At 37.5% G+C, this 26,451-nt stretch overlaps 1 protein-coding gene across 2 annotated transcripts in view; it reads left to right on the top strand.

The window, feature by feature from the left end:
- The window catches only part of slc5a12.L (solute carrier family 5 member 12 L homeolog), a 36,699-nt gene extending 11,616 nt beyond the window's left edge, over window positions 1–25,083 (top strand). For both annotated transcript variants that reach the window (XM_018257032.2, XM_041589953.1), the window contains exons 3-15: window positions 116–167; window positions 3,312–3,379; window positions 4,037–4,191; window positions 7,546–7,686; window positions 8,615–8,744; window positions 10,523–10,611; window positions 13,833–13,945; window positions 15,029–15,096; window positions 15,289–15,375; window positions 17,113–17,318; window positions 18,461–18,564; window positions 20,105–20,235; window positions 24,006–25,083. In XM_018257032.2, coding sequence (XP_018112521.1) covers window positions 116–167; window positions 3,312–3,379; window positions 4,037–4,191; window positions 7,546–7,686; window positions 8,615–8,744; window positions 10,523–10,611; window positions 13,833–13,945; window positions 15,029–15,096; window positions 15,289–15,375; window positions 17,113–17,318; window positions 18,461–18,564; window positions 20,105–20,235; window positions 24,006–24,167 — 1,506 coding nt within the window. In that variant the 3' untranslated portion in view covers window positions 24,168–25,083. The remainder of the gene's footprint in view (window positions 1–115; window positions 168–3,311; window positions 3,380–4,036; window positions 4,192–7,545; window positions 7,687–8,614; window positions 8,745–10,522; window positions 10,612–13,832; window positions 13,946–15,028; window positions 15,097–15,288; window positions 15,376–17,112; window positions 17,319–18,460; window positions 18,565–20,104; window positions 20,236–24,005) is intronic.
- Window positions 25,084–26,451: the final 1,368 nt, after the last annotated feature.

The following is a 26,451-nucleotide window of genomic DNA, read 5'->3' as shown; positions in this document are numbered from 1 at the left end:
AAGTCATGATAGAGGTTTTTTTGCTGATAATTTCCCTTGAATCTGCAAAATATCCCATTTATTTGCTTATTTGCGCAATTTGCAATAATCTTCTTTTTCCAAATGTTGTCTCTAGATACTTTACACTGGAGTGGTGGTATATGCTCCTGCTTTGGCACTCAACCAAGGTAGGTATTGTACAAATGCCAGAGTATTTTGGTATAATGGGACATTTTCTTCTAAAATTCAGTTAGTATGGGCTAGAGAGTCTACATTGCAAATTGTTGTCTACAGTTTGGGGGCAGATTTAACAAAATCTGAGTTCATGAAAAAAAAATGCGGAAGAAGAAAAAAAAAGCTGATAAAACGATTTTTTTTCTTGAATGCAAGCAGAAGTCTCATGCCAGCGAGAATCTCTTTGTCCCATTCATTTTGAATGAGGCTGAAAATCAAGAATGTTTTAATAAACTGGGAAAATAAATAAGTAATTGAAGTTGTCAGAGAACATTCCCATTGACTTCCCATTGACAGCTTTTACTTGCCAAGTTTTTTCTGGCAAATTTTTGTGGTTTTATTGTTTAATAAATGGCGACTATTCAGAGTTACAAAGAATATTCTCTAGTATATTCGTACTCATTTTTCTCGAATCATGAAAAAAACTAAAACTCGATTTTTGATAAAACGCCCCCTTTATGTACGGGTTGCTGAGATTAGTTGAATTAAAAAGTTTAAAAAAACAACAATTTGATTTGATGACTTGATGTGAATAATCATTAAAATGTCGTTATCCTTCGGACACAAACATGTGTTTCCAATACATTTTTGTTAATTCTGTAAAAACAGACGTAGCACTGCAATACTTATTTCATAACAGATCATTGTTGAAATTCTCTCCCAAGAGTATTGTAATCAATAGTTTTGTGGACTCATCAAAAAGGGCACATTTTTGCAAGAATATTATAACCTCGCATGAAGTGTTGGAGAAATGCAGCAGGCACTAAAACCATAAATGAGTAAACTGTATGCCATAAATTTATAAAACTGGCTGGGCAGGGAGGTTTTAGCAAAAGTGCAGTGACTTACACATCCTTGAGTCTAATGCAGCCAAAGAATTCTGCACATGAAATATAAGACAAACAATCTCACAAACAGTTATAAAATAAAACAGCATATGTATGTATCTGAGTAATAAGAGTGAAAAAGAAAGAGTGATGAGCCAGCTGAGTGGTTGCTTTAAGAATAAAATTTACTGGCCTGTTTATAAACATGTGAATCTGTGTAATTCTAGAGGTTTTTCCTACTTCGAAGAAACGCACAAATAATAAAAATAGAATGTTTGCTTATTTATTTAAAAAAAACTTGACTCAAGAAATCATAAAAATAAATTGACGGCCACAAATTTGGGAGTTTGCATGCTCAGAAATCTCAAAGACTATTCATTTGTGAGTTTACAAGCTCAAACCTTTTCAAAAAACTCATTCAATTGAAGAAATCATTAAAATATTGTCTAGGACAGCTCTTATTGACTTTTACATGACCTCACGTGTTTTTAGATGCTAAACTTTTATCGAGTTTTTCAAGTTTTTTAGCTTGATTTGAAGTTGTAATTTGAGTTTGGGAGTTTTAGCACAAAAACACTTGAATCTCAGTAAAACCCAAATTTAATGTTGATAAATCAGCCCCTTAAACAGTCCAACATTCATTCTATGAAGGCCAATATTGAAGTCCTTCCTCTTACTCTGCCCAAGAGGGATATCATGCAACTTTTGCATGAGGTCCAGTAACCCATAGCAGCCATTTTTCATTTCTCAGCCATCTCTTTGAAAGCAAATATATTTCTATGGTTTCTGTGGGTTACTAGATGTTTCAGATTAACCCTGGATATTTTTCTCATTGTATTTACTCTCCAAGGTCTGAATTTTATTTGTCTTTGATATTCCCAAAGAATAACTAAAATAATCTATAAAAAAGCCAACAAACTCTGAATTCTACTGTTAGGTTCTACATGAAGGCCAACCCATGAAATGGCTAACTGCACCATAGTGAATTGATTGCATACCATTATACAAAGTATTTGCTAGTAAGCAAGAACACTTGCACTTGTAAATCAGAGCAATCCAATGTCTGAGATGTAGAACAAAAACCTTTAAAGGGATACTGTCATTGAGAAAAAAATTTTTCTCAAAATGAATCAGTTAATAGTGCTGCTCCAGCAGAATTCTGCAATGAAATCCATTTTTCAAAAGATTTTTTTTATATTCAATTTTGAAATCTGACATGGGGCTAGACATTTTATCAATTTCCCAGCTGCCCCTGGTCATGTGACTTGTGCCTGCACTTTAGGAGAGAAATACTTTCTGGCAGGCTGCTGTTTTTCCTTCTCAATGCAACTGAATGTGTCTCAGTGGGACATGGGTTTTTACTATTGAGTGCTGTTCTTAGATCTACCAGGCAGTTGTTATCTTGTGTTAGGGAGCTGCTATCTTGTTACATTCCCATTGTTCTTTTGTTTGGCTGCTGGGGGGGAAAGGGAGGGGGTGATATCACTCCAACTTGCAGTACAGCAGTAAAGAGTGATCGAAGTTTATCAGAGCACAAGTCACATGACTTGGGGCAGCTGGGAAATTGACAATATGTCTAGCCCCATGTCAGATTTCAAAATTGAATATAAAAAATCTGTTTGCTCTTTTGAGAAATGGATTTCAGTGCAGAATTCTGCTGGAGCAGCACTATTAACTGATTCATTTTGAAAAAAATTTTTTTCCCCATGACAGTATCCCTTTAATGTAAATTACCAGTTTATGGAGAAACTGCTGTCTAATCTGAGCAACTCTTCTCAATATCCAAGACCCTGATTATCCCGAAGATTTGATCATTTTACATCGAGGCAATTAGTAACTTTGATAAAGATTTACAGCGGACTCCATTAAATCATATGCACTAAAAATAGATATAAAGGTACTTGGCAGCTATCAGATGAGTAATTAACTTTATTACAGTGTAGTTTCTTATGTAGAACCAAACTTTACTGCCTTATTACAGTTGTGCTTAAATTAAAGTTCATAAAGGCCCAAACCATCCTCCCCCCAGGCATAATATTTAGATTAGCGTTTTCCTCCAAAAATAAATGAGTATGCACCCTACAAAGACCCCTCTACCCACCCACATGGTACACTGGAATACATGTGTAGGCTTGCTCTAAGTCTAGTATCCTATAGCAACCAATAAGATGCTTGTATTCAAACAGAGGTCCTACACATTATACTTGCATAACATTTGGCAGTAGAATAATCGATAGAATAATAAAAAATTCATTGTTTCTATTCTTTCAGTGACTGGATTTGATCTTTGGGGATCAGTATTTGCTACTGGGATTGTCTGCACTTTTTACTGCACTCTGGTATGTATCAATAATAGCACAAATAAACAAGACTGAAAGGTGCTAGGGGGAAACTAGTCAATTGAAGATCTCCCCAATTATCAATGAGCCCTAATAACTCCTGGTAATTTAGTGTGGCCTGGCAACAATGGTAATGATTTACATTTTCAAATACATCGAAAAAAAAAACTAAGACGTGGGGTGGGGAGGAGTAGAGAACTCCTGTAGATCATTCCAGAGCTTAAGGGGAGAGAAAACAAGTAGCAATAGTATTTGAAGTGAAATAATAGAAACTATACCAGGTCATTCACTACAGCAGGGGCAATGTACAATTTTAAAGGCATAGTACAGAGTTTTACCAATAATGCAACATTTTCCCCATATTTCTAACGTAATTGAGGCCGTGCTTTAAGTTGTGTCTAAAACAATTGTGCCTGGTGTGTCAACATGGACCCAACTGTGTCTTTCCCTTATGAGTATGGAAGTTCAGGAACTCATATTGATGTAAGTATCTTGATCCATTTTGGAACACCAACTTGAAAAGCAAAGGGATCACTACTCTGGGGTAATGTGTTTAGAGCTGTAGAATCTGCAGCCTCTAATTGTTTTTGATCTACAAATCCCGACATTGATCAAAAGATGAAGATGACATAAACATGATTTTTTGTTTGTTTTTAGGGGGGCTTGAAAGCTGTTGTATGGACTGATGCATTCCAGATGGTTGTGATGATAGTTGGATTTTTATCTGTATTAATTGAAGGAACGATTCAAAATGGGGGGCCTTCTAAGATCTGGGAGACAGCCATGAATGGATCCCGAGTAGATATTGCTAAGTAAGTAAAAATATATTTCTATATTCAGTTACAGATGAAGCAGGGGTTAATGTCACAATGTGGAAATTGTCCTGTTACCTGTTTTGGCAACATATCGATTGACTTGAATTTCAGGAATCCCTGAGTTGTAAGTGTTTGTTTGCATGTGAGTTTTCTCTATATATATGTTTTCTCTCTGAAACATCATACAAATAATCTTTATCTGTCCTATAAACAGTTGGTTAATATGTCAACCAATTACCCCCACACGCAGGCCAAAAAGCTTGCAACTTAGTCATGAAGAGTCAGTATCTATTAGTCCATGTATGTCAACCATCACACGAATTCTACAAAGTGCAAGGCAAAGTTTTTTTGCACTTTTCACTCTACTTTGCATGCTAAATGAATTGCCTCAGGGCCCCTTATGAGTACAGCAATGTCAGTGTTTGGTAGCTCTGTATTCATGAGGTGCACACAAGGGGAGGCATGTGGTCTTCACCCCCACCAGCTCCTTACCTGCTCCCTTAACTTGCATGTCATTCATACTAGCATGTTAGTGTGCATTTGGGTGCACTGTCAACAATGTCAAGTCAAGTGTAAATGAGAACTAGGGGGACAGTTGTGAATGAGCCCCAATAATTAAAGGACTATTAACACCAACATGGAAATAAATCATTTGAGTTGATATACCAGCAATGTACATGTAAAAAAGCTTCTTTGATAATAGGTATGCACAACCTATCCAAAAGCCGTGCCAAACCAAACTTCATATAACGTATTTTTTTTTTAAATGAACACATATATTACCCTTGCACTGTAATTAACTGAAGTTCAATAAGTTTCTTCTGGCTGATAATAAGTAAATGATAGACCCATGTTCTGATGCATTGGTGCAAAGTCAACCCATAGCATAAGTAACAGAAAACTTAGATCTCAGCATATTGAAACCAGTTTTTATTGCAGTGAGGTAAAGACACTGATTTAGCAAATAATCTCTTTCTTGGAAAGCTGAACTGATAAAGAGTGATCATCTGATGAATCTACAACTGTCCTACCTACTGCTATGACTTTGGTCAGCAGTGTTGTATTCTAACACAGTGATGCATCTAAAAAAATAAGGCTATTTGGTAGCCCCTATGTGGACTGGCAGCCTGCAGGAAGCTCTACTTAGTAGTACTCTTAATTAGGTAAATAATTCTTGCCTCCAAGCCTGGAATTAAAAATTAAGCTCCTGCTTTGAGGCCACTGAGAGCAACATCAAAGGAGTTGGTGAGCAGCATGTTGCCCATAAGCCACTGGTTGTGGATCACTGCCCTAAGGTTAAGATGGGCAACCTGAAAAACTTCAATGTTCTCTGAGGAAGCCCTATCAGGAAATGGAATTGCTGGGTACTGCAGTTCACAAAAAAATGGACATTAATGGGTTGACCACTATTAACAACATTTGGTCAGTATGCCAGGGACAGTTGTCCAGGTGTGGCTACAACTTTTGCAGTCACATATAGGAGATCATATGAGTTTCTTGAAACTCCCATATTCAATAGGGCGCTTGCTGTCATATTTCCAGAGGGTTTCCTTGGACTCGGATCACTCCCAGGAAATCACCCATTTACCAAGTTTACCTGTACTTTGCCGAATGCCCAAGGCAATATAAGCTGGGGGTTCATGGCCCACCTGGGCCACCCCCTTCAGGGCCCACTACCTGCATTCCCTTTGTGAACTCTGCCCCCCAACCCATGCCCCATCGCCTACCTCTGTCTCCTCTTTGGACCTGCCATTTTCAGTCAGTAGGGAGGGCAGCAATCCTGGGTCAGTGGAAGGCCATGAGAGACCCATGCGGCCCTTCAGCAAGGTACAAGTGAGCAAAACTATAGCAGCTTGTACACTGGGTTTCTTTGTCCTCTGCACCTTGATCTACACTTGGTAAATGAGTCCCAGGGCTACCTTAAATTTACAGCACTATGCTCTGCACACAGCACCTCTCCACCTTTGTAATCCATGTCAAGACACTAAGGCGGGGTCATTGAGCCATGCTCTATCTGAAGTCATGGTAAAGGAGCCCTATTCTCTCAGTTGTCCTTGTCTTGAGATGCAAAATGTATAGTTACTGTTACACCGTATTCAGTAGCATCTTGGTTAATTAGTGCTTATTGACTAGCTAGAATTATTTTCAATGAACATGCTATTTGATAAAAAAAACCTGATAGTCAGATAGTTAAAGGGCAAGGTTTATGTTCATGGCTGATAAGGAGAGCAATACAAAAGATGCAAAATCATTACATTAAATCTTGGTGCAAAGCTTTTACTGACTTGCTTTACTCAGTTAAACTCCACCATTATAGATTAGGAGGGAGTTATTGTATATTTGCCGTATCACATACAAGAAGATAACACAAACTTCATGTACTGTATTCTACTTTTATAGCCATTAGACCTTAAAATTAGGACTTCAGATTTTTTTCTGCTATGATTGTGCTTGTCTATAAAAATTGTGAATGTGCATAATTTTTAATTTGCTCAATTTCACACTTTTGTAACGTTTTATTTGTATTCTTCTGTATATCAGTTTATAACATTGTGAGTTACACCTTTATGTTTACCATTTGGTATTGATGGCATCCTGTTAAAGCTCTATGGGCTGGCTAATGACACGTGGGGCTGAAACTTGACCTGCTGAAAAAGTAGGCCACTAATCAGCCCCAATGCTGGAACTAGCCCCTTACCTTGCCTGAGCCAAATTCATTGCATCAACCTGGATGCAGGCATATGAGAAACTCATGAGTTTGCATTCTGACATTCATTCATTGCATTCTGTAAAGGGTCATTTACAAACACAGTGTATGTCTGACACAACTGTGGCCAGTGTATAAAAAAAAATGTGCAACTGCCAGCTAAAAGTATTTGCAGTTGAAGCCAAGTCTGGATTAGCTTCGACTATCCATGCTCATATCCTCATCCTGGGAACAGGACATACCCTGGCAGTACTCTGCTTTGTATGACCGGGTACAGAAATTCAGAGCACTATAGGGGTTTCCCAATGGAGGAGGGTAGGAAGGAAACCTCAGGATGTAATTTAGGATTTATCCACTAAAATTGTTCCTGCTCTCGTATTTTGGAGTTAGTCATGGTTGTGTGTTCTCTAATGCTTCTGACTTCTGTTGACAAAGCCTTATAGACTAAGTCAGAGAATAAGCTGAATAGTCAGCAATTTAGTACTACTGATATACAACACAGATTACTGCAGTGGCTGGTTGCTCAATTAGTATTCAAATAAAGGGGTTGAATGATTCACTGGCCAAAGAGATTTTCAAACAATATCAACCCTATCACAATTTTAATAATCCAATTTTTATTTTTTTGCATTTTTATTTCTTAGTTTTGATGTAGACCCATTGAGAAGACACACGTTTTGGACCATTGCTGTGGGAGGCACATTTACATGGCTGGGAATCTATGGTGTTAACCAGTCGACAGTACAAAGATGTATTTCCTGCAAGACTGAGAAGCATGCTAAACTGTGAGTCTTACTAATGTATTGTTGTGTTCCATGCCTTTGTAATGGTTAGAAAAGTGTCTTTGTGTGTGTGTGTGAGTTGAATTTGAGGCAGTCCAAAGGAGTAAAACTAGAACATGGCTTTTGCCTTCACAGTATGATGTTCCCTTTTCATGAAAAAAATAAATAAATATATATATATATATATATATATATATATATATATATATATATATATATATATATATATATATACTTACTGACTACTGAGATATATTTTTGTTTAATTAAAATTAAATAAAGTTTAATTAAGTCAGCCATCAGTACCAGTTCACTATGTTAAAGGTGGCAAAATATTTAGGGCTGCAGCTATCAAACTGCACAAAAGCTGTCCCTAAACTCCACCGGCCCAGTGATACTTACACCATCTTGAAAGTCCAATTGGGCTTAAATTGCTAAACACACTCTTGTTGGGTTGGAAGTATTATGATCCTTCCATACTATTGCATGCACCCCAGCCCACCATGACCTTCTAATGCAGAATAGGTCAATAGTGCTGGGCCAGGGTGATTTCAGAGTAATATTGTTAAAATTAATTGGGTGCACTGCATAATTGGAAATTTACCTTAATTTATTGTCAATGTCACTGTTTGGTATGTCTAGTGAAGAGCCCTTACCCCAGCCCAGCCCTGCTCAGCTCATAATTGCACATGCCTTCTGTATAGTTAGTGAGGACTATGCCAGGTCTATACTAATAAAGATCTATATTGTCTGTATTGTGCAATGTTTTCCTCTTGGCCATGTTCTGGAACAAGGGCCCAACACTGGGTGATCTCAATGTCTCCACATCCTTTTTAATTTTGTCTTTTACAATAGGAAAACTCTAATTTTTGAGTGAAGTCCAATCCCAATCTTTTTTTAGATAACTCCCTAATCTGTTCTTTTTTTCAAGTGCACTCTATCTGAACTTGCTTGGACTGTGGATAATATTGGTGTGCGCTGTATTCACTGGACTAATCATGTATGCCCATTTTGTGAGCTGTGACCCTTGGACTGCAGGCTTTATAACAGCACCAGACCAGGTGGGAAACACATACTTATTTTAAACAGAGATTCGGATATGTTGCAGATATTTAGCAGAAAAGACTTAGGAATGACTGGACAAGTATGAAACGATGAGGGATATTTATAAAGATGCAAAACATTTAAATTCTCTGTTTTTGTAATACTTGGGGTCCTTAACAATCAAATTTTTTTTCCAAAAATTTGTGGATTTCCCATATTTTCAAAAATAGCTCTAAAAATTCAAGATTTATTAAGTGAAAAAAGCACGAAATCCTCTAATACAAAACTTTGCCAGATGAATGTTGTTGAGGTGCTACAGAAGTCAATGGGAGCTGTGCTGGTCCTATTGGACCATTTCAAATCAATTCGGACATTTAGAGGTCTTTTAAAAAAAATTTCTCTAGGAATTGTCCGAAAAACTCATTAGATGTTTTCAAGGTAGTCATATCTTTTTTTAGTGCATCGCTCAGATTCATTTTCAATCTGTAATTTTTGTATTGTTTTTTTAATAAATGTCATGACATTCATAGTTTTAGAGTTTGTGAGTTTAGTCGTGGTTTCAAAAACCACTATAATATGACCTTTGATGAATAGGCCCCAACAAGTGTAAAACACATGGTTTAAGAACAGGCTGATTTTTTGAAAAAGCAAATCTAGAATTCTCAAGATGAATGTATTGGTTTGAATGCATCTCGATTTGAGGTTTGAGTAGAATTTGATCCTCAGGAGAGAAATCTTTTGAATAAAATTTGTATCTCAACCTTCAATAAATCGGCCATTCTGTATAACTCTTGCTGTTTTTAAGGTTCCCTTCTCTACCTCTGCCATTTCCCTTAACTTACTAACACTAGTAGAACCACAATTTTAGATGACCAGAAAAAAAATTTAAAATATGGGAAAATGTAAAATCATGGAAATGCAAAATTCATTATACATAATATATTGGTATATACATATATTTTGACCACAAAATGCGGTAATATGAGGGAAAACTTATAATCAGGGCATGCTAATGTTTCACTGTATATGTAAATATACAGTAGGATGAAACTCTTGGGGGCAGATTTACTAAGCTCAAGTGAATGGTTTGAATTTCAAAAAGTTCGAATTTCGAAGTAAATTTGTAGGTACTTTGACCATCGAATAGGCTATATTTGACCATTCAACAACAATTCGAAGTAAAAATCGTTCGACTATTCGACCATTCAATAATCAAAGTACTGTCTCTTCGACTTCATACTTCCAGAGTTTTTTTTGGACGAATAAAAATCCTTCGATCGATCGTTAAAAATGGATTCAATCGTTCGATCGAACGATTTCTTTTCGAACGCTAAATTTGGTGAAAAATCCTTTGGCTTCAATATTCGAAGTCAAAGGATTTCAATTCGAGGGTCGAATTTTGAAGTTTTTTTAACTTCGAAATTCGACCCTTAGTAAATCTGCCCCTAGAAGTACAGCACCACAAATCTTGTTGAATAAAAAGCTCCCTTAGTGTAGTGCATGAATTATAAATGCTACTTGACTTTACATCATTTACAATACTATCTCAGAACAAACTCTTTGCAAAAATTTATTTTTCTGATGTACAGAAATTTTTTTACACCACTGCAAACCCCCCATTTATAGATTATATACATTATGCAGTATCACTAAAGGCAAAATTATAATTTTAAAACAAGGCAGAAATTCAGAGCTTTCTTTAAGGGTGGGCATCTGCCATGGGTCCTGCAGCCCCAGCCATACAGCAGTGCAGAGCATTACCCAAGGACTTCTTATAACTTTATCTTTTTTTTAGATGATGCCATATTTTGTAATGAACATATTTGAAAAAATGCCGGGGCTTCCTGGACTATTTGTTGCATGTGCCTTCAGTGGAACATTAAGGTAACTTTTATTTCGTCATCATCATACTATTAAAATGGAATAAAAGAGAATGTATAGTCTATTCATAAGCAGGACTTTGTGTTTAATTAAACATAAGAGTAGGCTACACATAGGACATTACTTATCAACAAAGCTTCTGTTTACAAATATGAGTGGGAAATGGCAAGCTGCTTCATTTTTGGATGTAGAATTCTATATTATTCCCAGAATCCCAATGAAACAATCAGTGTCGGACTGGACCACCGGGATACCAGGAAAATTCCCGGTGGGCCCAGGTGTCAGTGGGCCTCTTGCTTCTAACCATTTGCTCTATTTCATGATCATTCCCTATTCCTTTATGGTAAAAAAGAGGCTTAATAATGGAAGTATAGTAATAATAATAAAGTACAGTAAGTATATATAAAAGACTAGGAGAATAAAGAGGTTGACTACAGAGAGGAGGAATAATCGTTTGGTCACCGTTTACCGATGGGCCTACCATCTAAAGTTTTCTGGTGGGCCCCTGGCATTCCAGTCCGACACTGGAAACAATGAAGGCTTGAAAAAAATGTTAGAATAAGAGACTGGAATATGAAAAGGGGAGGGTTTGAATAGAAAGATGAGTACCGTATATACTCGTGTATAAGCCGACCCGTGTATAAGCCGAGGTACCTAATTTACCTAAGAAAACTGGAAAAATGTATTGACTCGTGTATAAGCCTAGGGGCCCCATGTCAGATTTCAAAATGTGAATGTGACCCAGCCGCAACAATTGGGGGACACTGGGCAGGTACCTGTTACTGTCTGTGACTGACTGTGTCGCCGACCGGATTTCATGTTTGCTTCCCTCTGCCACCCCTATTTCATGTTTGCTTCCCTCTGCCACTTCCCCCCCCATCTGTCGCTCTCCCCACCCTGGCTGCTCTTCCCTCTGTCCTTCCCTCTGTCACCTCTGCTCTTCCCTCTGTCCTTCCCTCTGTCACCTCTGCCCCAGCCGGACTGCCTGTGACTGCCTGTGTCGCCGCCCGGAGCAGGTCCAGGAGCTCCGGGCGGCGCGTCCTTCCCTGCCGGCGTTCGCTTTCAAAATGGCGGCGCCCATGGCCGCCACGTGGGTAGCGGCCGGCGCCGCTACCCACGTGGCGGCCATGGGCGCCGCCATTTTGAAAGCGAACGCCGGCAGGGAAGGACGCGCCGCCCGGAGCTCCTGGACCTGCTCCGGGCGGCGACACAGGCAGTCACAGGCAGTCCGGCTGGGGCAGAGGTGACAGAGGGAAGGACAGAGGGAAGAGCAGAGGTATGACCCGCGTATAAGCCGAGTTTGAGTTTTTCAGCACATTTTGGGTGCTGAAAAACTCGGCTTATACGCGAGTATATACGGTAACAAAAAGTAGCAATAACAATAAAGCTGGCCAAAGGTGTAAAGATTTTTCAAAGATCCAACCATCTTCGTGAGACCACGATTATCTCGAAATGATCGTTTAAATGGACAATGTGTCCTACAAACGCTGATCAAATCAGCTTGGGTTTTTTATGCTTATTTATTTTTTTCCCGAAGATTTGCTTTCATGGGAAAAAATCCAATTTTCACGATTTTTTCGGATTTTTCATCTGATTTTAACGATTTTTTTGGATTTTTCACTGGAAAACTCAGATTTTTGCCTGAAAACTAAACCGGGTATTGCTCGAAACCCAGCACAAATCAAAAAATCATTGGGACTTCTCCCATTGACATATATGCAACCGGATTTTCTGATTCAGACTTTTCCATCCTCAGGGTTTAATAAATTCACAAAAATTTTTGATTTGTTAAAGGTCCGATTTTATAAAAACAAAAAATCAAGATTTTTTTGTGATTTTTTGCTTTCGGAGTTTAGTAAATAACCCCCTAAATGGCTCACAGAGCATATGTTTTTTTAGATGGGGTCCGTTGGAAAAGTGTCAGGAATGTTAAAGCCAATTACTTGAAGAGTTCAAGCAGTTAAAACTGCTTAGGTGTAACAGCCAATCAAAGAGAACTCAGCGCAGGGAACGACAGGCAGAAGTCACTAGGCAGGCTGAAGTCGGAAGCAGGCAGAGATTGGTAGGCAGGCTGAAGTTAAACAAAGTCAGGGACAGGCCGAGGTCAAACACCAGAAGATCATAAATATCAAAAGCAAGCCTAATCACACAGGAAACGTTCACAAGTGAGAATCACAAGCTAGGAAAATAACCAAGCGCTGTTTACTTCCTCAGACGTCTATTTAATGGGACGATTTTGGTGCCAAACGGTAGGGCGCAGCGTGATGACGCTGTGCGTCAAACATAGCGCGTCCGCATTTGTTGCGACATGAGCGTCCGAATAAACGGTCGCACACGTGCGCGCAAAGACGCATGCACAGGCAACAAGCGCCAAGAATGCACAGAACCCTGCACACCCCTACGCCTGCGCACAGGCGAAGGCTTAGCTGAGTCCAGTGGTACTTTACTGAAAGACTCAGAATAAGTCAACAAATAATTCAAAAAACTATAGAAAAAAAAAAAGAAAACATCAAAGTCGCTTAGAATTAGCTATTCTAAAAGTTAACTTAAAGGTGAACCATCCCTTTAAGGGGAGGTGTAATAGCAGAGGCAAAAGATTTAAAAAGTATTTTTCCTTTCTAGTAGTCCATAGCCACCAATTTATGGTTATCGCTTCCTCTATTGGTAAAACTATCCTCAGTTCTGACAAACAATGAATTTTAAAAGATTTAAACATTTTATACTCTCCAAGGCCAGTAGCCTAATTATGCAGGAAAAAATAAGAGTATTTTTTTAGTTCTAAACACGCACATCCTACTGTCATATGACTTTAATATAACTCTCACAATTAAAAATGGAACAGCTAATCCCCTTATGTTAGATAAAGATAAGATAAGTGAGGTAGTTCTGGCAAGCTGGCTTCTGATTGGTGCAGATTTGGGTGAAATATTTTTGAAAGTTTCCCATATACCTTAAAATAGGAGGAGTTCCTGAACTCTACCATATATAAACATAAGGAGACAACAATAAGGAAACATCTTCATACTACATTATCAGAATTCCTGCTTTATTTGCATAAATACACCTATAAAACCAGCACATCATCTAAATCATATTTCCTCCTCCATGACCTACTCTTCCTCCATGATCTATTTATTTTATATGAATCATCACATGATGGGTTTAATTTCTTGCTTTTCCCTTCAAAACTCTTACATGATATGAAATGTGTCTGTCGCTTCTAGTACGGTGGCTGCCAGTATCAATGCTCTCGCTACTGTAACTTTTGAAGACATCGTCAAGAACTTTTTCAAGAATATCTCTGATAGGAAAAGTACTTGGATCAGCAAGGGATTATGTGAGTCACTTATATATCTCTGCTTGTTTCATGTTTGCAAGCCTCTTTCCCATATACATCCTCCTCCAGGAAGAATGTCCAAGAGGAAAAAGAAACATGGCCAACCCATTCCCTTTCATTCTCTAGGACGGGGGTCCCCAACCATTTTATACCTGTGAGCCACATGAGATGTAAAAAGAGTTGGGGAACAACACAACAATAAAAAAATGTTCCTGGGTGTCTCAAAATTGATTGGCCATTTAGTAGTCCCTATATAGACTGGCAGCCTACAGGAGGCTTTGTTGAGCAGCACACCCGGCTTTTATGCAACCAAAACTTGCCTCCAAACCAGGAATTCAAATAAGAACCCGCTTGTGGTCACTGGTAGCAATACCCGAGTTGGTGAGCAACATGCTTACAAGCCACTCAAAAGCCACTGGTTGTAGATCACGACTCTAAGGAAAACCTCTAGATGCTCCTGTAGCCATGGGCCAAATATAGTGAAATAAATACCAGTTTCTCTAAGGATGTTTAATAGGGTAACATATTGCCAGCCTTGGCTAAGCTCTTATCTCTTTCAACTAGTTAATAAATAAAAGTTAATAAAAGCTCATTTAAAGGAATAAAAATATAAGGCAGTTTTCACCTGCACTGGTAAAACTGGTGTGTTTGCTTTGGAAACACTACTATTGTTTACATAAATAAGCTTCTGTGTAGAAATGAGGGCAGCCATACAAAGGAGAAAAGGCTCAGGTTACATAGCAGATAAGCTCTGTAGAACATAATGGTGTATCTGGTATCCTCTGTTTAACCAGTGCCATATAGCCTTTTTTCAATTGCCACCATTGCTACTAAACAGCTTGTTTATATGAACTATAGTAGTGTTTCTGAAGCAAACAAATCAGTTTTACCAGTGCAGTGCAACACTATATGATATTTTCATTAATTTAAAACACTTTAGTTTTTTGGTGTTACTGTTCCTTTAAACAATGGGCTCCACCAGCAGCTACAGCCACAGTCCATGCCCATGAATGATTGTACGTATTAGTGATATGTCATGGACGTGGGATGTATGTATGAACAGCAGTATCTGTTTTATTCTAGGTGTTTTGTTTGGTATTCTGTGCACTGTAATGGCCGTTGTAGCATCCTTTATGGGTGGAGTTGTGCAGGTAAGTAGTACTACATCTTGCCTATATAGTGGTGCTGTCCTGCAGAATGGGATAGCTGCCTGGACCATCTACTTGATAAGATTCTTATTTGATATGACATTGGGCAGCTGTAATAACCTAATGAGGCATTGCATGACACTTTTGTATTTCCAACAATATTTTCACCTAATCGAATACATTTTTTCCCCATAGGCTGCTCTAAGTATTCATGGAATGTGCGGGGGACCTATGCTCGGCTTATTTACGTTGGGCATCATATTCCCATGGACAAACTGGAAGGTAAAGCCATAACTCCTTTGACCATTTAGCACTAGTTATTTAAGTGACTTAAGTGAGATTTTCATCAAGCAGATACCATTTAGCCCTATTTAGTTAAAGGGGGAGTTCAGCTGAGTTAATTTTTAATTTGATGTAGAGAGAGATATTCTGAGACAATTTGTAATTGGTTTTCATTTTTATTACTTGTGGTTTTTGAGTTATTTAGCTTTTTATACAGCAGCTCTCCATTTTCAGCTATTTCAGCAATCTGGTAACTAGGGTCCAAATTACCCTAACAACCGTGCATTGATTTGAATAAGAGACATGAATAGTAGGGGTCTGAATGGAAAGATGAGTAATAAAAAGTAGCAGTAACAATACATTTGTAGCCTTACAGAGAATTTGTTGTTTAGATGGGGTCAGTGACTCCCATTTGAAAGCTGGAAAGAGTCAGAAAAAAAGGAAAATAATTAAAAAACTATATGAAAAAAAAATAAAAATTGCTTACAATTGTCCTAAAAAATACTAATAGTTAACTGAAATGTAGTGATGGGCAAATAAATTTGGCTGGCATGAATTTGCGGCGAATTTCCGCGACTCGCCGCCAGCGAATAAATTTGAGAATCTCACGGTGAAAATTTTCGATTTTCACAATTTTTTCAGGAAAATTCAGATGTTCACGATTTTTAAGAGAAAACCTTCAAATTTCATGATTTTTGAGTGAAGTCCTTAAAATTTCACGATTTTTGAGTGAAATCCTTCAAATTTCACAATTTTTGAGTGAAATCCTTCAAATTTCAAAATTTTTGAGTGAAAACCTTTAAATTTCAAGATTTTTTCGGGAACTTTCCAATTTCACGATTTTGCGCAAATTTTTCTCTGTTTCGCTAATTTTGCGGGAAATTCGCCCATCACTACTTAAAGGTGTACCTCCCCTGCTAATAATTAACTTAAAGGTAGTGATGGGCGAATAAATTCGCCTGGCACAAATTTGCCGCGAATTTCCACATTTCGCCGCCAGCGAATAAATTCGCGAATCTCCCGTGAAAATTCGCCGGTGAAAATTTTCGATTTTCACGATTATTTCAGGAAAATGGCAGATTTTCACGATTTTTAAGTCAAAACCTTCAAATTTCACGATTTTTGAGTGAAATCCTTCAAATTTCACGATTTTTGAGTGAAATCCTTCAAATTTCACAATTTTTGAGTGAAATCCTTCAAATTTTATGATTTTTGAGTGGAATCCTTCAAATTTCACGATTTTTGTGTGAAAACATCCGATTTACACAATTTTTTTTGTGAAAACGTTTGAATCTAAAGATTTTTTCGGGAACTTTCCGATTTCACGATTTTGCACAAATTTTTCACCGTTTCGCGAATTTTGTGGGAAATTCGCTAATTTTTCGCCCATCACTACTTAAAGGTGAACCACCCCTTTAACATAAGTTGCTATTACTCTAGTCTCCATTGCAGCTTTTGTAGCACCCAAGCTTAATTTGTAGATAGAATAATACAACTGTTTGCTTAGACAAAGAACTGGAGAACCATTTTTGGCACTTAGCAACTAATGCTGAATTGTGGGGAGAATTGGCATTTGGGAATTTCTCAGAGGTCAAAATTTCTAATTAGAAAAAAGTGCCTCTAGTCCTAATTAGTCCTAATCAGAAATGTTTCATGAAAGCATGTACCGTCCTTCATCTTAAAATTACAAAAAAAATAATATTTAATTTTTGCTAATAGCCTGCATTCCTTTTATAGGGGGCATTAGGAGGTCTCATGATCGGATTCACCATGTCTTTTTGGGTTGGTATTGGAGGATTCATTTTCCCTGCCCCAGTATCTAAAACGATCCCACTTCTATTGAGAACCGATGGGTGCCTGCTAGCCAACATGACTGTTAATGCAACAGAGACAATTTCAACAACAATTGCTTCAGTACTGGCCACCACTCCACCTCCGGCAAGGTAACATTATATTGTATAACGTGTCTCTCTTATATAACTCCCATGATGGGAAATTAATTGTACAGCGGGATGCAACATCACTTGGGTTGTCAATACTTTTATAGGGGTGGTTCACCTATAAGTTAACTTATAGAATGGCCAACTAAGCAACTTTTCAATTGGTCTACATTATTTATTTTTTAATTATTTGCCTTCTGCTTCTGACTCTTTTCAGCTTTCAAATGGGGGTCACTGACCCCATCTAAAAAACACAAATACTCTGTAAGACTACAAATGTATTGTTATTGCTACTATTGTTATTGCTACTACTTTCTATTCAGGCCTCTCCTAATCATATTCCAGTCTCTTACTTAAATCAATGCATGGTTGCTAGGTTAATGTGGATCCTAGCAACCAGGATTGCTGAAATTGCAAACTGGAGAGGCACTGAATAAAAAGCTAAATAACTCAAAAACCACAAATAATAAAAAATGTAAATCAATTGCAAATGATCTCAGAATATCACTCTCTACATCATACTAACGGGCATATTTATCAAGGGTCGAATTTAGAGTTTATGGGAGTTTGTAAAATTTCCCACAAACTTGAAATTTGTAAAATTTCCCACAAACTTGAAATTTGAAAAACAGACGACCAAAATTTATTAAAAAATTAAAATTTTATAAATTCGGGTGAATAGGATCGACCTGCATATTTGAATCAAACTTTTTTTCTTTTTAAAGTCCACCAAACAACTCCAAATGGATTGTAGGAGGTCCCCCATAGGCTAAAACACAAATTTTCCAGGTTTTAGATGGCAAATAGTTGAGTCTGAATTCTTAAAGGGACAGTACATGATATCTTTTGAAATTTGAATGTCACACTTTTTTTAACTCAAATCAAATTTGGACTATTCCCTAGTCAAATTACACTAAAATAAACTCAAAATTTGAATTTTCAATTTGACCCCTAAAAGTTAACTAAAAGGAGAACTTTAAAACACTTTTTAAAACACTACTGATTACACTGGCAGGCTTGACAACAGAAGCAATATTTTCCTCTGTAATTGATGTATTTAAACATTTCTGACAGTCAACAGTTTGCATGTATTTGGATAAGATATGATGGTTTACTTAGTTAACTGTATAATCCATTATTTCCAGGTCATTGTTAGCAGATAACTGGTACAGCTTGTCCTATCTGTACTACAGTGCTGTTGGATGCCTAGCATGTATTATATCTGGGCTGCTGATTAGCTTTGTTACAGGTAAGAATTCTTACTTCCTGACTGTTTTCAGTACGTTCTTCTGCAGAATATATTTATTTATGAGTCATGTCCCAAAAAGGGTTGCCAATTTAATGTGGGTCGGTAAGTCACAATTTACAGAATATTTTTAGTTTGCAGACAATATTAATTTATCTGCAAAACTGAGATTGGTCCACAGTTGTTATAATATTGTACACCCAAAAATAAGTTACAGTATGTTGAATATGCCCTACAATACTATCAAAAGGCTGCATATTAGAAGTGCATCTCAATATATCTCTTTGTCGGCACAAGAGCAGGGTAGGACAGTGCTTCCTAGAGTTCCCCCCAATGGCAGAGGTCCCTATCCTATTTTAAAGTTTCTGTGGTCTACTCTGGAATTAGCCCCAAAAATCAAATCATTTCTGACTTTTCGGCCAAAAATCCAAAAAATTGGGGTTTTCGGGAAAGAGCCCGAAAAAAACAATGCGGGGGAAAAAACTCGTACAATTTGGGTTTTCATTCAATTTTATTGAGTTTTTACCTTAACCGATTAAATCAAGCTTTTTTTAATAATAAATAAGGTAAAATCAGGTATTAGAATTTGGTCATGGTTTTTTTATTTAAATAATGAGATAAATTCTGTTTTTTTTTTGTAAACAACCCTCTTAATGTCATAAATGTTATTGCTGTGATATGGTTTAGTGGTGGAAATAAGTGAGAGCTGAAGGCAATTGTTATGGTTTGCAACACACCAGAGCCTAAGCCTACTTTGAGATTGCATGGTTCCCTGTGTCAGGGAAATTTAGTTACTGGAGACCACTTGAAGTGAAAGACAAAGTTTTTTTTGACACAAACTCTGTGGATTATGAATTCACAAAGCGTTAGGACCCAGAACAAAGCAATCACAGAGTTTTAATGGACTCGGAGTTACCAATGGGAGAGAATAGGGATATCTCTCCACAGCACAGAAAAGCAAAGAACTGCTCTTACAGCCAAGCAGGTGGCTCTGCCTCAAGGCAAGGGTACTAGTGACCTAGGCTATCCCGAGAACAGAATCCATCCAAGTCAGTGGGCTCAAGTGATAATCTACATAAACAGAATTTAATTCTATTTCACCTGGAAGATAAATTGATCCTGCCCAGGAGTACAAAGAACTTAGTGGGACTCCTAACCAGTGTGGAATATCAATACATCAGTGCAAAATCGTTTCCAAGCTGTTGGTGGTGTTGGTTATTCTTAGAAGTGCACAAGGAACTGTTCTTTATTTAGAAAACAAAAAAAACAACAAATGCCTGTTCTTGCTAGTTAATGCTAGTTAGCAAATAAACTTAGGCACTGCCCTAGGCATTTCAAAAGAACCTTTTGACACCATATGGGAAAATGTTATTGATCCTTTAAATGTTAATACCTGAGTATTAACCTAAATTTCAGTATCAATCTGACATTAGTATTGAGCATTTATTTTTCCCCATTTTATGTACCAGTGCTTTTTATAATCTTGACTATCTGCCTTTAGCAACCAAGGTTTGGTCTGAACCCTAAACTTTACCTTATGCAGGTCATGAACATGGAAAGAATATTAAGCCCCTGTTGATAAGGCCCGTCTGCAACCTTTTCTGTTTCTGGTCCGACAAATACAAAACCAAATGCTGGTGTGGCGTGGAGCATGACAGAGAAGAAGAAGACTTTGTAAGTATATTTTTTGTTAGAGTTTAATAGAAAAGAAAAAACATGTTGAAGCAATATTGCAATGCCTCCAACAAATGCTGGAGAAGGTGTGGCCATGTAGGTAACTCTGTCAACTTCTAGTGAAAAGGCCCAGAAATCTGTACATTTTGGAACAACGTCGATGAACAGATTTGTCAGATCCTAGCAATTCCCATCACTCTAATTCCAACTTTAGCTCTTGTCTTCTTCTGGGAATAGTACAAGCAAACATACCCAACAAACCCCTTTCACTTCTATACTTCATCATTCTTATTAGATCATTAATCGCCAGGCCCCCAAGTGTTAATCTACTATTCACAGACACACAATCTGAACTAGAATAATACAATTGTACAAAAGTATTTAAATAATTGACCTGCCAGACTGCCTGGAGAGAGCTACCTACCACAGGATCATCTTTAATAGTGATCTGATATTGCACCAAGTGGCCTCAAAGGTAATAACTATCTTGAGGTAGTGTTGGACTGGCCCACCGGGATACCAGGAAAACTTCCAGTGGTCCCAGCTGTCAGTGGGCCTTCATGCTGCTAAACATTTGGCCTATCTCATGGCCATTCCCTATTTCTATGTGGAAAAAAAGAGGCTAAATAGTTGGAAAACTAGATTATAGTATGTAAAGAGAGAATAGGAGAATAGAGGTTGAGTGAGAAGAGGAAGAATAATCGTACTGAGTCTTAGGTTTTTTGGTGGGCCCTTGGTCTAAGGTTTTTTGGTGGGCCCCAGGTCTAAGTTTTTGCATGAGCCCTTTGTGTCCTAGTCCGACACTGCCTTGAAGGCAAGATTTAGAGGCTTATGGATAAAGAATATTTTCAAACAAAGCCCCATAAGGTCTAATAGTCCTCTAAGTGCTACCAAACAACTATCAGGACCCAAGGCACCAAGCTAGCAATATAAGTATTGCATATCTAAATCTACAGCAAATCTCTATCCACACTGGTTTGGTATACCCCATTCCATCCTTCTCTTGCCTTTTTGCTGTATCTAGAGTCTTCAATATCTCTATCTCTCCCCAGTTTTTGAGTTGTTGTAAGAAGCATCAATGACAGTGATAAATAATGTCCTAATCACTATGAATAACACACTGTTTGATAATTAATTATTCGTCCTCTGTGTGTGTAAGACAATATTTAAGGAGTGAGGGGAAATCTGTGTCACAATTATGCCTAGTGGACAATACAGCAGCTACAATGACAAGTACTTCCAGCTCCTGCTTCTTCAACTTTACGCTCAAAAAATAAGCATAATGTTAAATAAAGGTGGGATTGATGGTAGTTTACTTACAGAAAGGTTTTTTTCTCAATTACTAAATGGACTTCTTTGAGCCAGAGAGGAAGCTTTGGTCATTTAATGCTTTTTGTCATTGTATGACCACACAAATTTTTTTCTGCCGCATATGCAGCTTTAACAATTTTTAATCAAGATTATGAACTCTGAGAGATGTAACACTGTACTGTTTGAATTAAGGGTACCCATATGGTAGGTTTTGATCTACCTGTAGATCTTAAGCTGATGACCAGGTGATCACAGTAGTAGATCATTGGACAAAACAGGTCCGTTAGATCACCCTTCCGGATACTTCACTTCCTGAAGACGGCCTGAGTCAGCGTTTCGAAACGTTGAAATACATTTTCCACTATTTTCACCATTTCAAGACCTTGGAGTGCGGTTTTATTTTTTGGATTATTTTTTTTGGAATATATATATATATATATATATATATATATATATATATATATATATATATATATATATATATGAAACTACAAGCATTTTTCAAATCAAACTATTGAAACAGGCAAACACTTACCAACGGTAATAAACAGAACAGCTAACAGTCATAAAATATCTTCAACAATAAATAGGTACAAAGTTTAGATCTCACTTAGTTAAACTATTTGACTTTTGCTCTGTTTCCAGATATTTTCTAGATTTTAATCTGCTTTAATCATTAATAGTTAAGAGGAACATGATCTCAAACCTGTGAAATTCTATTCCGACTATTTATAACGTTCAAGGGTAGATGTACTGAAATTCAAACTGTATAATTCTAAAGGATTTTTCACAGCCGGAATGTTAGCACATTCACAAAAAAAGAAAAAGAAAAAATAAATACATTTATCAAAGCAGATTTTGGCATTTGGTGAGTTCTAAGCACCCGGGAATTATTTTGCTCTATGGGATGTTAAAGGAATTGTTCAGTGTAAAAATAAAAACTGGGTAAACAGATAGGATGTGCAAAATAAAACATGTTTCTAATATAGTTAGTTAGCCAAAATGTAATGTATAAAGGCTGGAGTGATTTGATGTATAACAAGTCAGTCAGAGCACTACTTCAGCTCTCTTGGTTTACACTGACTGGTTACCCTGGTTACCAGGCAGTAACCAATCAGAGACTTGAGGGGGGGCCAAATGGGTCATATCTGTTGCTTTTGAATCTGAGCTGAATGCTGAGGGTCAATTACAAACTCACTGAACAGAAATGTACCATGTGGCCCCCCTTCAAGTCGCTGACTAACTCAGAGTTATAGAGCTGAAAAGCAGGAAGTTGGATTCTGGCTGTTTTATTAGACATCTGTTCACGCCAGCCTTTATACATTACATTTTTGGCTAACTAACTATATTAGAAACATTTTTTATTTTGCACAGCCTATCTATTTACCCAGTTTTTATTTTCACACTGAACTATTCCTTTAAAGCTAATAGACAGCTGATCTCGAATACCCATTTGCATTATGATATCCATAATGCAAATTTTAAGCAGGAATTAACATTTTGGAAAGTTTTGTTCCAGTGTGAAAGACATCATCTGAAATAAGTGTTGTGTCAAAGTAATGGGATTTCACCATATTATATCAAGTCAATTATATTTCAATATAACAATTTCACTTTAAGATACTGATATGATTTTTTTATGCTTTGTAAGTAGGAATCAAAACAGAATTCAGTCCACCCTCAATTGGTGCAAGTGTAGAAGGACCAACTTGACTGTGCATGTGCTAATCGAGGATGGTACCTACCTGAGCTCCATTGCCAGATTTTTTCGGAAGTGACGTTGGACTTTTTTTTTAAATAATTTACCATAAAGGCATCCAACGACAACCCCCCAGATCTGCAGCCTTAGGCAGGGGCTCTTGAGTGCCTTTATAGTAAATATGGCCCTGCTTAGAAATAGAGATCATATTTAGCCGGTTTTTCCATTTTAAGTCTGACTTGACCAGTCAACAGGAGTCTCAATTTACTGTATTACTATATTTACAGATGTGGTTGACCTTTAAGTTAACTTCAAGTATGTTGTAGAATGGCCAGTTCTAAGCAACTTTTTAATTGTTCATCATTATTTATTTTTATATAGTTTTTTTTCATTCTTTGCCTTCTTCTTCTGACTCTTTTCAGCTTTTAAATGGGGTCTGACCCCATCTTAAAAACAAATGCTCTGTAAGGCTACACCTCTCCTCTCCAGTATTCATGTTCCAGTCTCTTATACAAATGAATGTATGGTAATGCTAGGGTAATTAGCAACCAGATTGCCAAAACAGCAAACTGGAGAGCTGCTGAATAAAAAGCGAAATAACTCAAAAACCCCAAATAATAAAAAATGAAGACCAATTGCAGATGGTCTCAGAATATCACTCTCTACATCATGCTAAATGTTAACTCTTTTAAGCCAGTTCTTGCATTTAGGGACAGGTTCTAAGAAGTTTTGTAATTATTTTATTTCTCTTTACTAATAGGACCTTAAAGATAACCCTGAAAGCGACGTCAAGATGACTGTGACGGAGAAATCCAGCCAGAATGGATACGACAACAACTCCTGCAAGAAGCTTCCACCTGGTTATAATGAAGAAGAGAAGTCGTACACAAATGTGAATGAGGAAAAAATCTCTTATATGTAGTGATAGTGAATAAAGCATCGAAAACGAATCCCCAACTGTTATTCAGATGGAGCAGACTCATGGCACACCAGTCATTTACAATTCAGTTGGAAGATATCACCTCTGGATTGGTTTCTGTGTGTGCAATATAAGCCTTCCTTCCTTTGTACGCCTGTTGGGTCTGTACGAATTGTAACTAGGAACTGTATAGTATTTATCCATTTTTATGTTATCTTGGAATCAGCTCGTATGTCAGCGATTATGAAGAGAAAGTCACCCATGCAATAACTGTATTGGGCACAGAAAAACATGTAGAAAATACCCATTTTTTTAAAAAAATTACAAATTGGATATTACTGGACTGAAGCATTATAACAATATTTGATGTCATGTAACTGTAAGGGGGTTATTTATTAAAGTCTGAATTCAAGTTTTTTTAACTATAAAATCCAAATTATTAGTGGGAGATTTATTATACCCCGAGGATGGAAAAAGTCTGGATCCAAAAATCCAGCATCTAAGACCTGCCGAGGTTGTATATAACTCAATGGGAGAGGTCCCTATGCTATTTGGAAGTTGCTATGGTCTGTTAGCCTGATAATAAGACTATATTGTACTTTTCGGGCAAAAATCCCAACAATTCTGGGATTTCGGGAAAAAGCCAGAAAAAAATTGAGCTATTTGGGAAAAAACTCGTACGATCCGGATTTTCGCTACATTTTTCCGTGTTTGTCCCCGATCTGATTAAATTGTGATTTTTTTTTTTAATAATAAATAAGGTCCAATCGGGGATTCGCGTTTGGTCTGACTTTGTTCTTCAAAATAATCAGAAAAATTCGGACTTTGATAAATAAGGCCCTCAATGAATGATGTTTTTGTTGTATTATTTTGCCTGATTTAAAAAAAATAAAGAGATATTAGTTTATTTAAAGTGGTACTAAAGACAATATTTTGCTTTTATTTTACTATTCAACCAGCCAAAAATATAATATCATTGGCTGCTTTCTCTTATGCGCACACTCTAGAGGTAATATATGTTCACAAGTGCAGTTAGCAAATTGCAGTTTTGAGCACAATTGCCATGTTTCGCAGTTTTTGACCCCCCAGAATTTGCTGGGGGCATCTGTGCCCGGGGGGGGGGGGGGTTGTGTCTGTGGCAGATGCATCAAAATGCACTTCTACTTTGTCACAGATCAGACACAATGGTGCCGAATATTTTCAAGGTCCTATTGGTGTCATTTCCGGTGTTCAGTGTGAGAGGGAGGTCCAGAGCCTGGAGCATCAGTCCATGATTTGGAACAAGACACAGGAGGTTCTCCAAATGACTCCCAGTTAATATATAAAATACATATACATATAAACAAACCTAAACTAACTTGCTTAAATGGCAAGTTTACCCAAAGGCAACTGATCGACCAACCTGTCTTTGCTGGGGAACTAAGACTTCTGCAACATTGTTTGAAAAGTAACCCGCAGGAGTTAAGCAAATTCTGCTTTCAATAGCACTTGATTTTACAAATAACTTTAAAAGCACTGAAAAATTGTAGTAAATGTATATTGGAAAGTTGCTTAGAAATATTTTTTCTTTTATTAGGCAAACTTTAATTTTGGTTTTTACTTGCCCTTTAAAACCCATAGAACATTTGTAATGAATGTATAATGCAAGGTTGCTTTGAAAAGTTTTCTTTTATTAGGCAATCATTTTTTTTGGGAGGTTGACATTCCATTTAAATAAAAATTCAATTCCTCTAGTCTAAATGGGTGGCCTCATGTGCAGTGATCCTTTTTATGGAAAAACAGATCTGTCTATAATAACCCTCTAATGTACATGTACAGAGTAATCATGTCTCCTTGCAGAGAAAACAACCCCAACCTTGACAGTCTCCCCTCATAATTTAAGTCTTCCATCCCTCTAACTAGTTTAGTTGCACATCTCTGCACTCTCTCCAGCTCATTTATATCCCTCTTAAAGGGGAAGGAAACCTAGTCGGCGCAAACCACCCACCCCCCCTCCCGTGTGTTACCCACCCTCCCTCCTCCCCCCTGGCCTACCCGTCCCGCTGGGCAAATGCCCCTAACTTGTTACTTACCCTTCTGCGCAGGTCCAGGGAGTTCACAGACGACATCTTCTTCCACGCGATCTTCTTCCTGCTATAAAACGGCGCATGCACAGTAGGATCATTTCGCCGGTACGATCTACTGCGCATGCGCGTGACTTTTGGCGCATGCGCAGTAGATCCGTACCGGCGAAATGATCCTACTGCGCATGCGCCAAAACGCCGTTCACAGCAGGAAGAAAATCGCG

Source organism: Xenopus laevis, chromosome 4L, assembly GCF_017654675.1.
Source record: "Xenopus laevis strain J_2021 chromosome 4L, Xenopus_laevis_v10.1, whole genome shotgun sequence".
NCBI classification, from domain to species: Eukaryota; Metazoa; Chordata; class Amphibia; order Anura; family Pipidae; genus Xenopus; species Xenopus laevis.
Note: the sequence above shows the minus strand (reverse complement) of the source record. Positions and strands in the feature narration are given on the sequence as shown.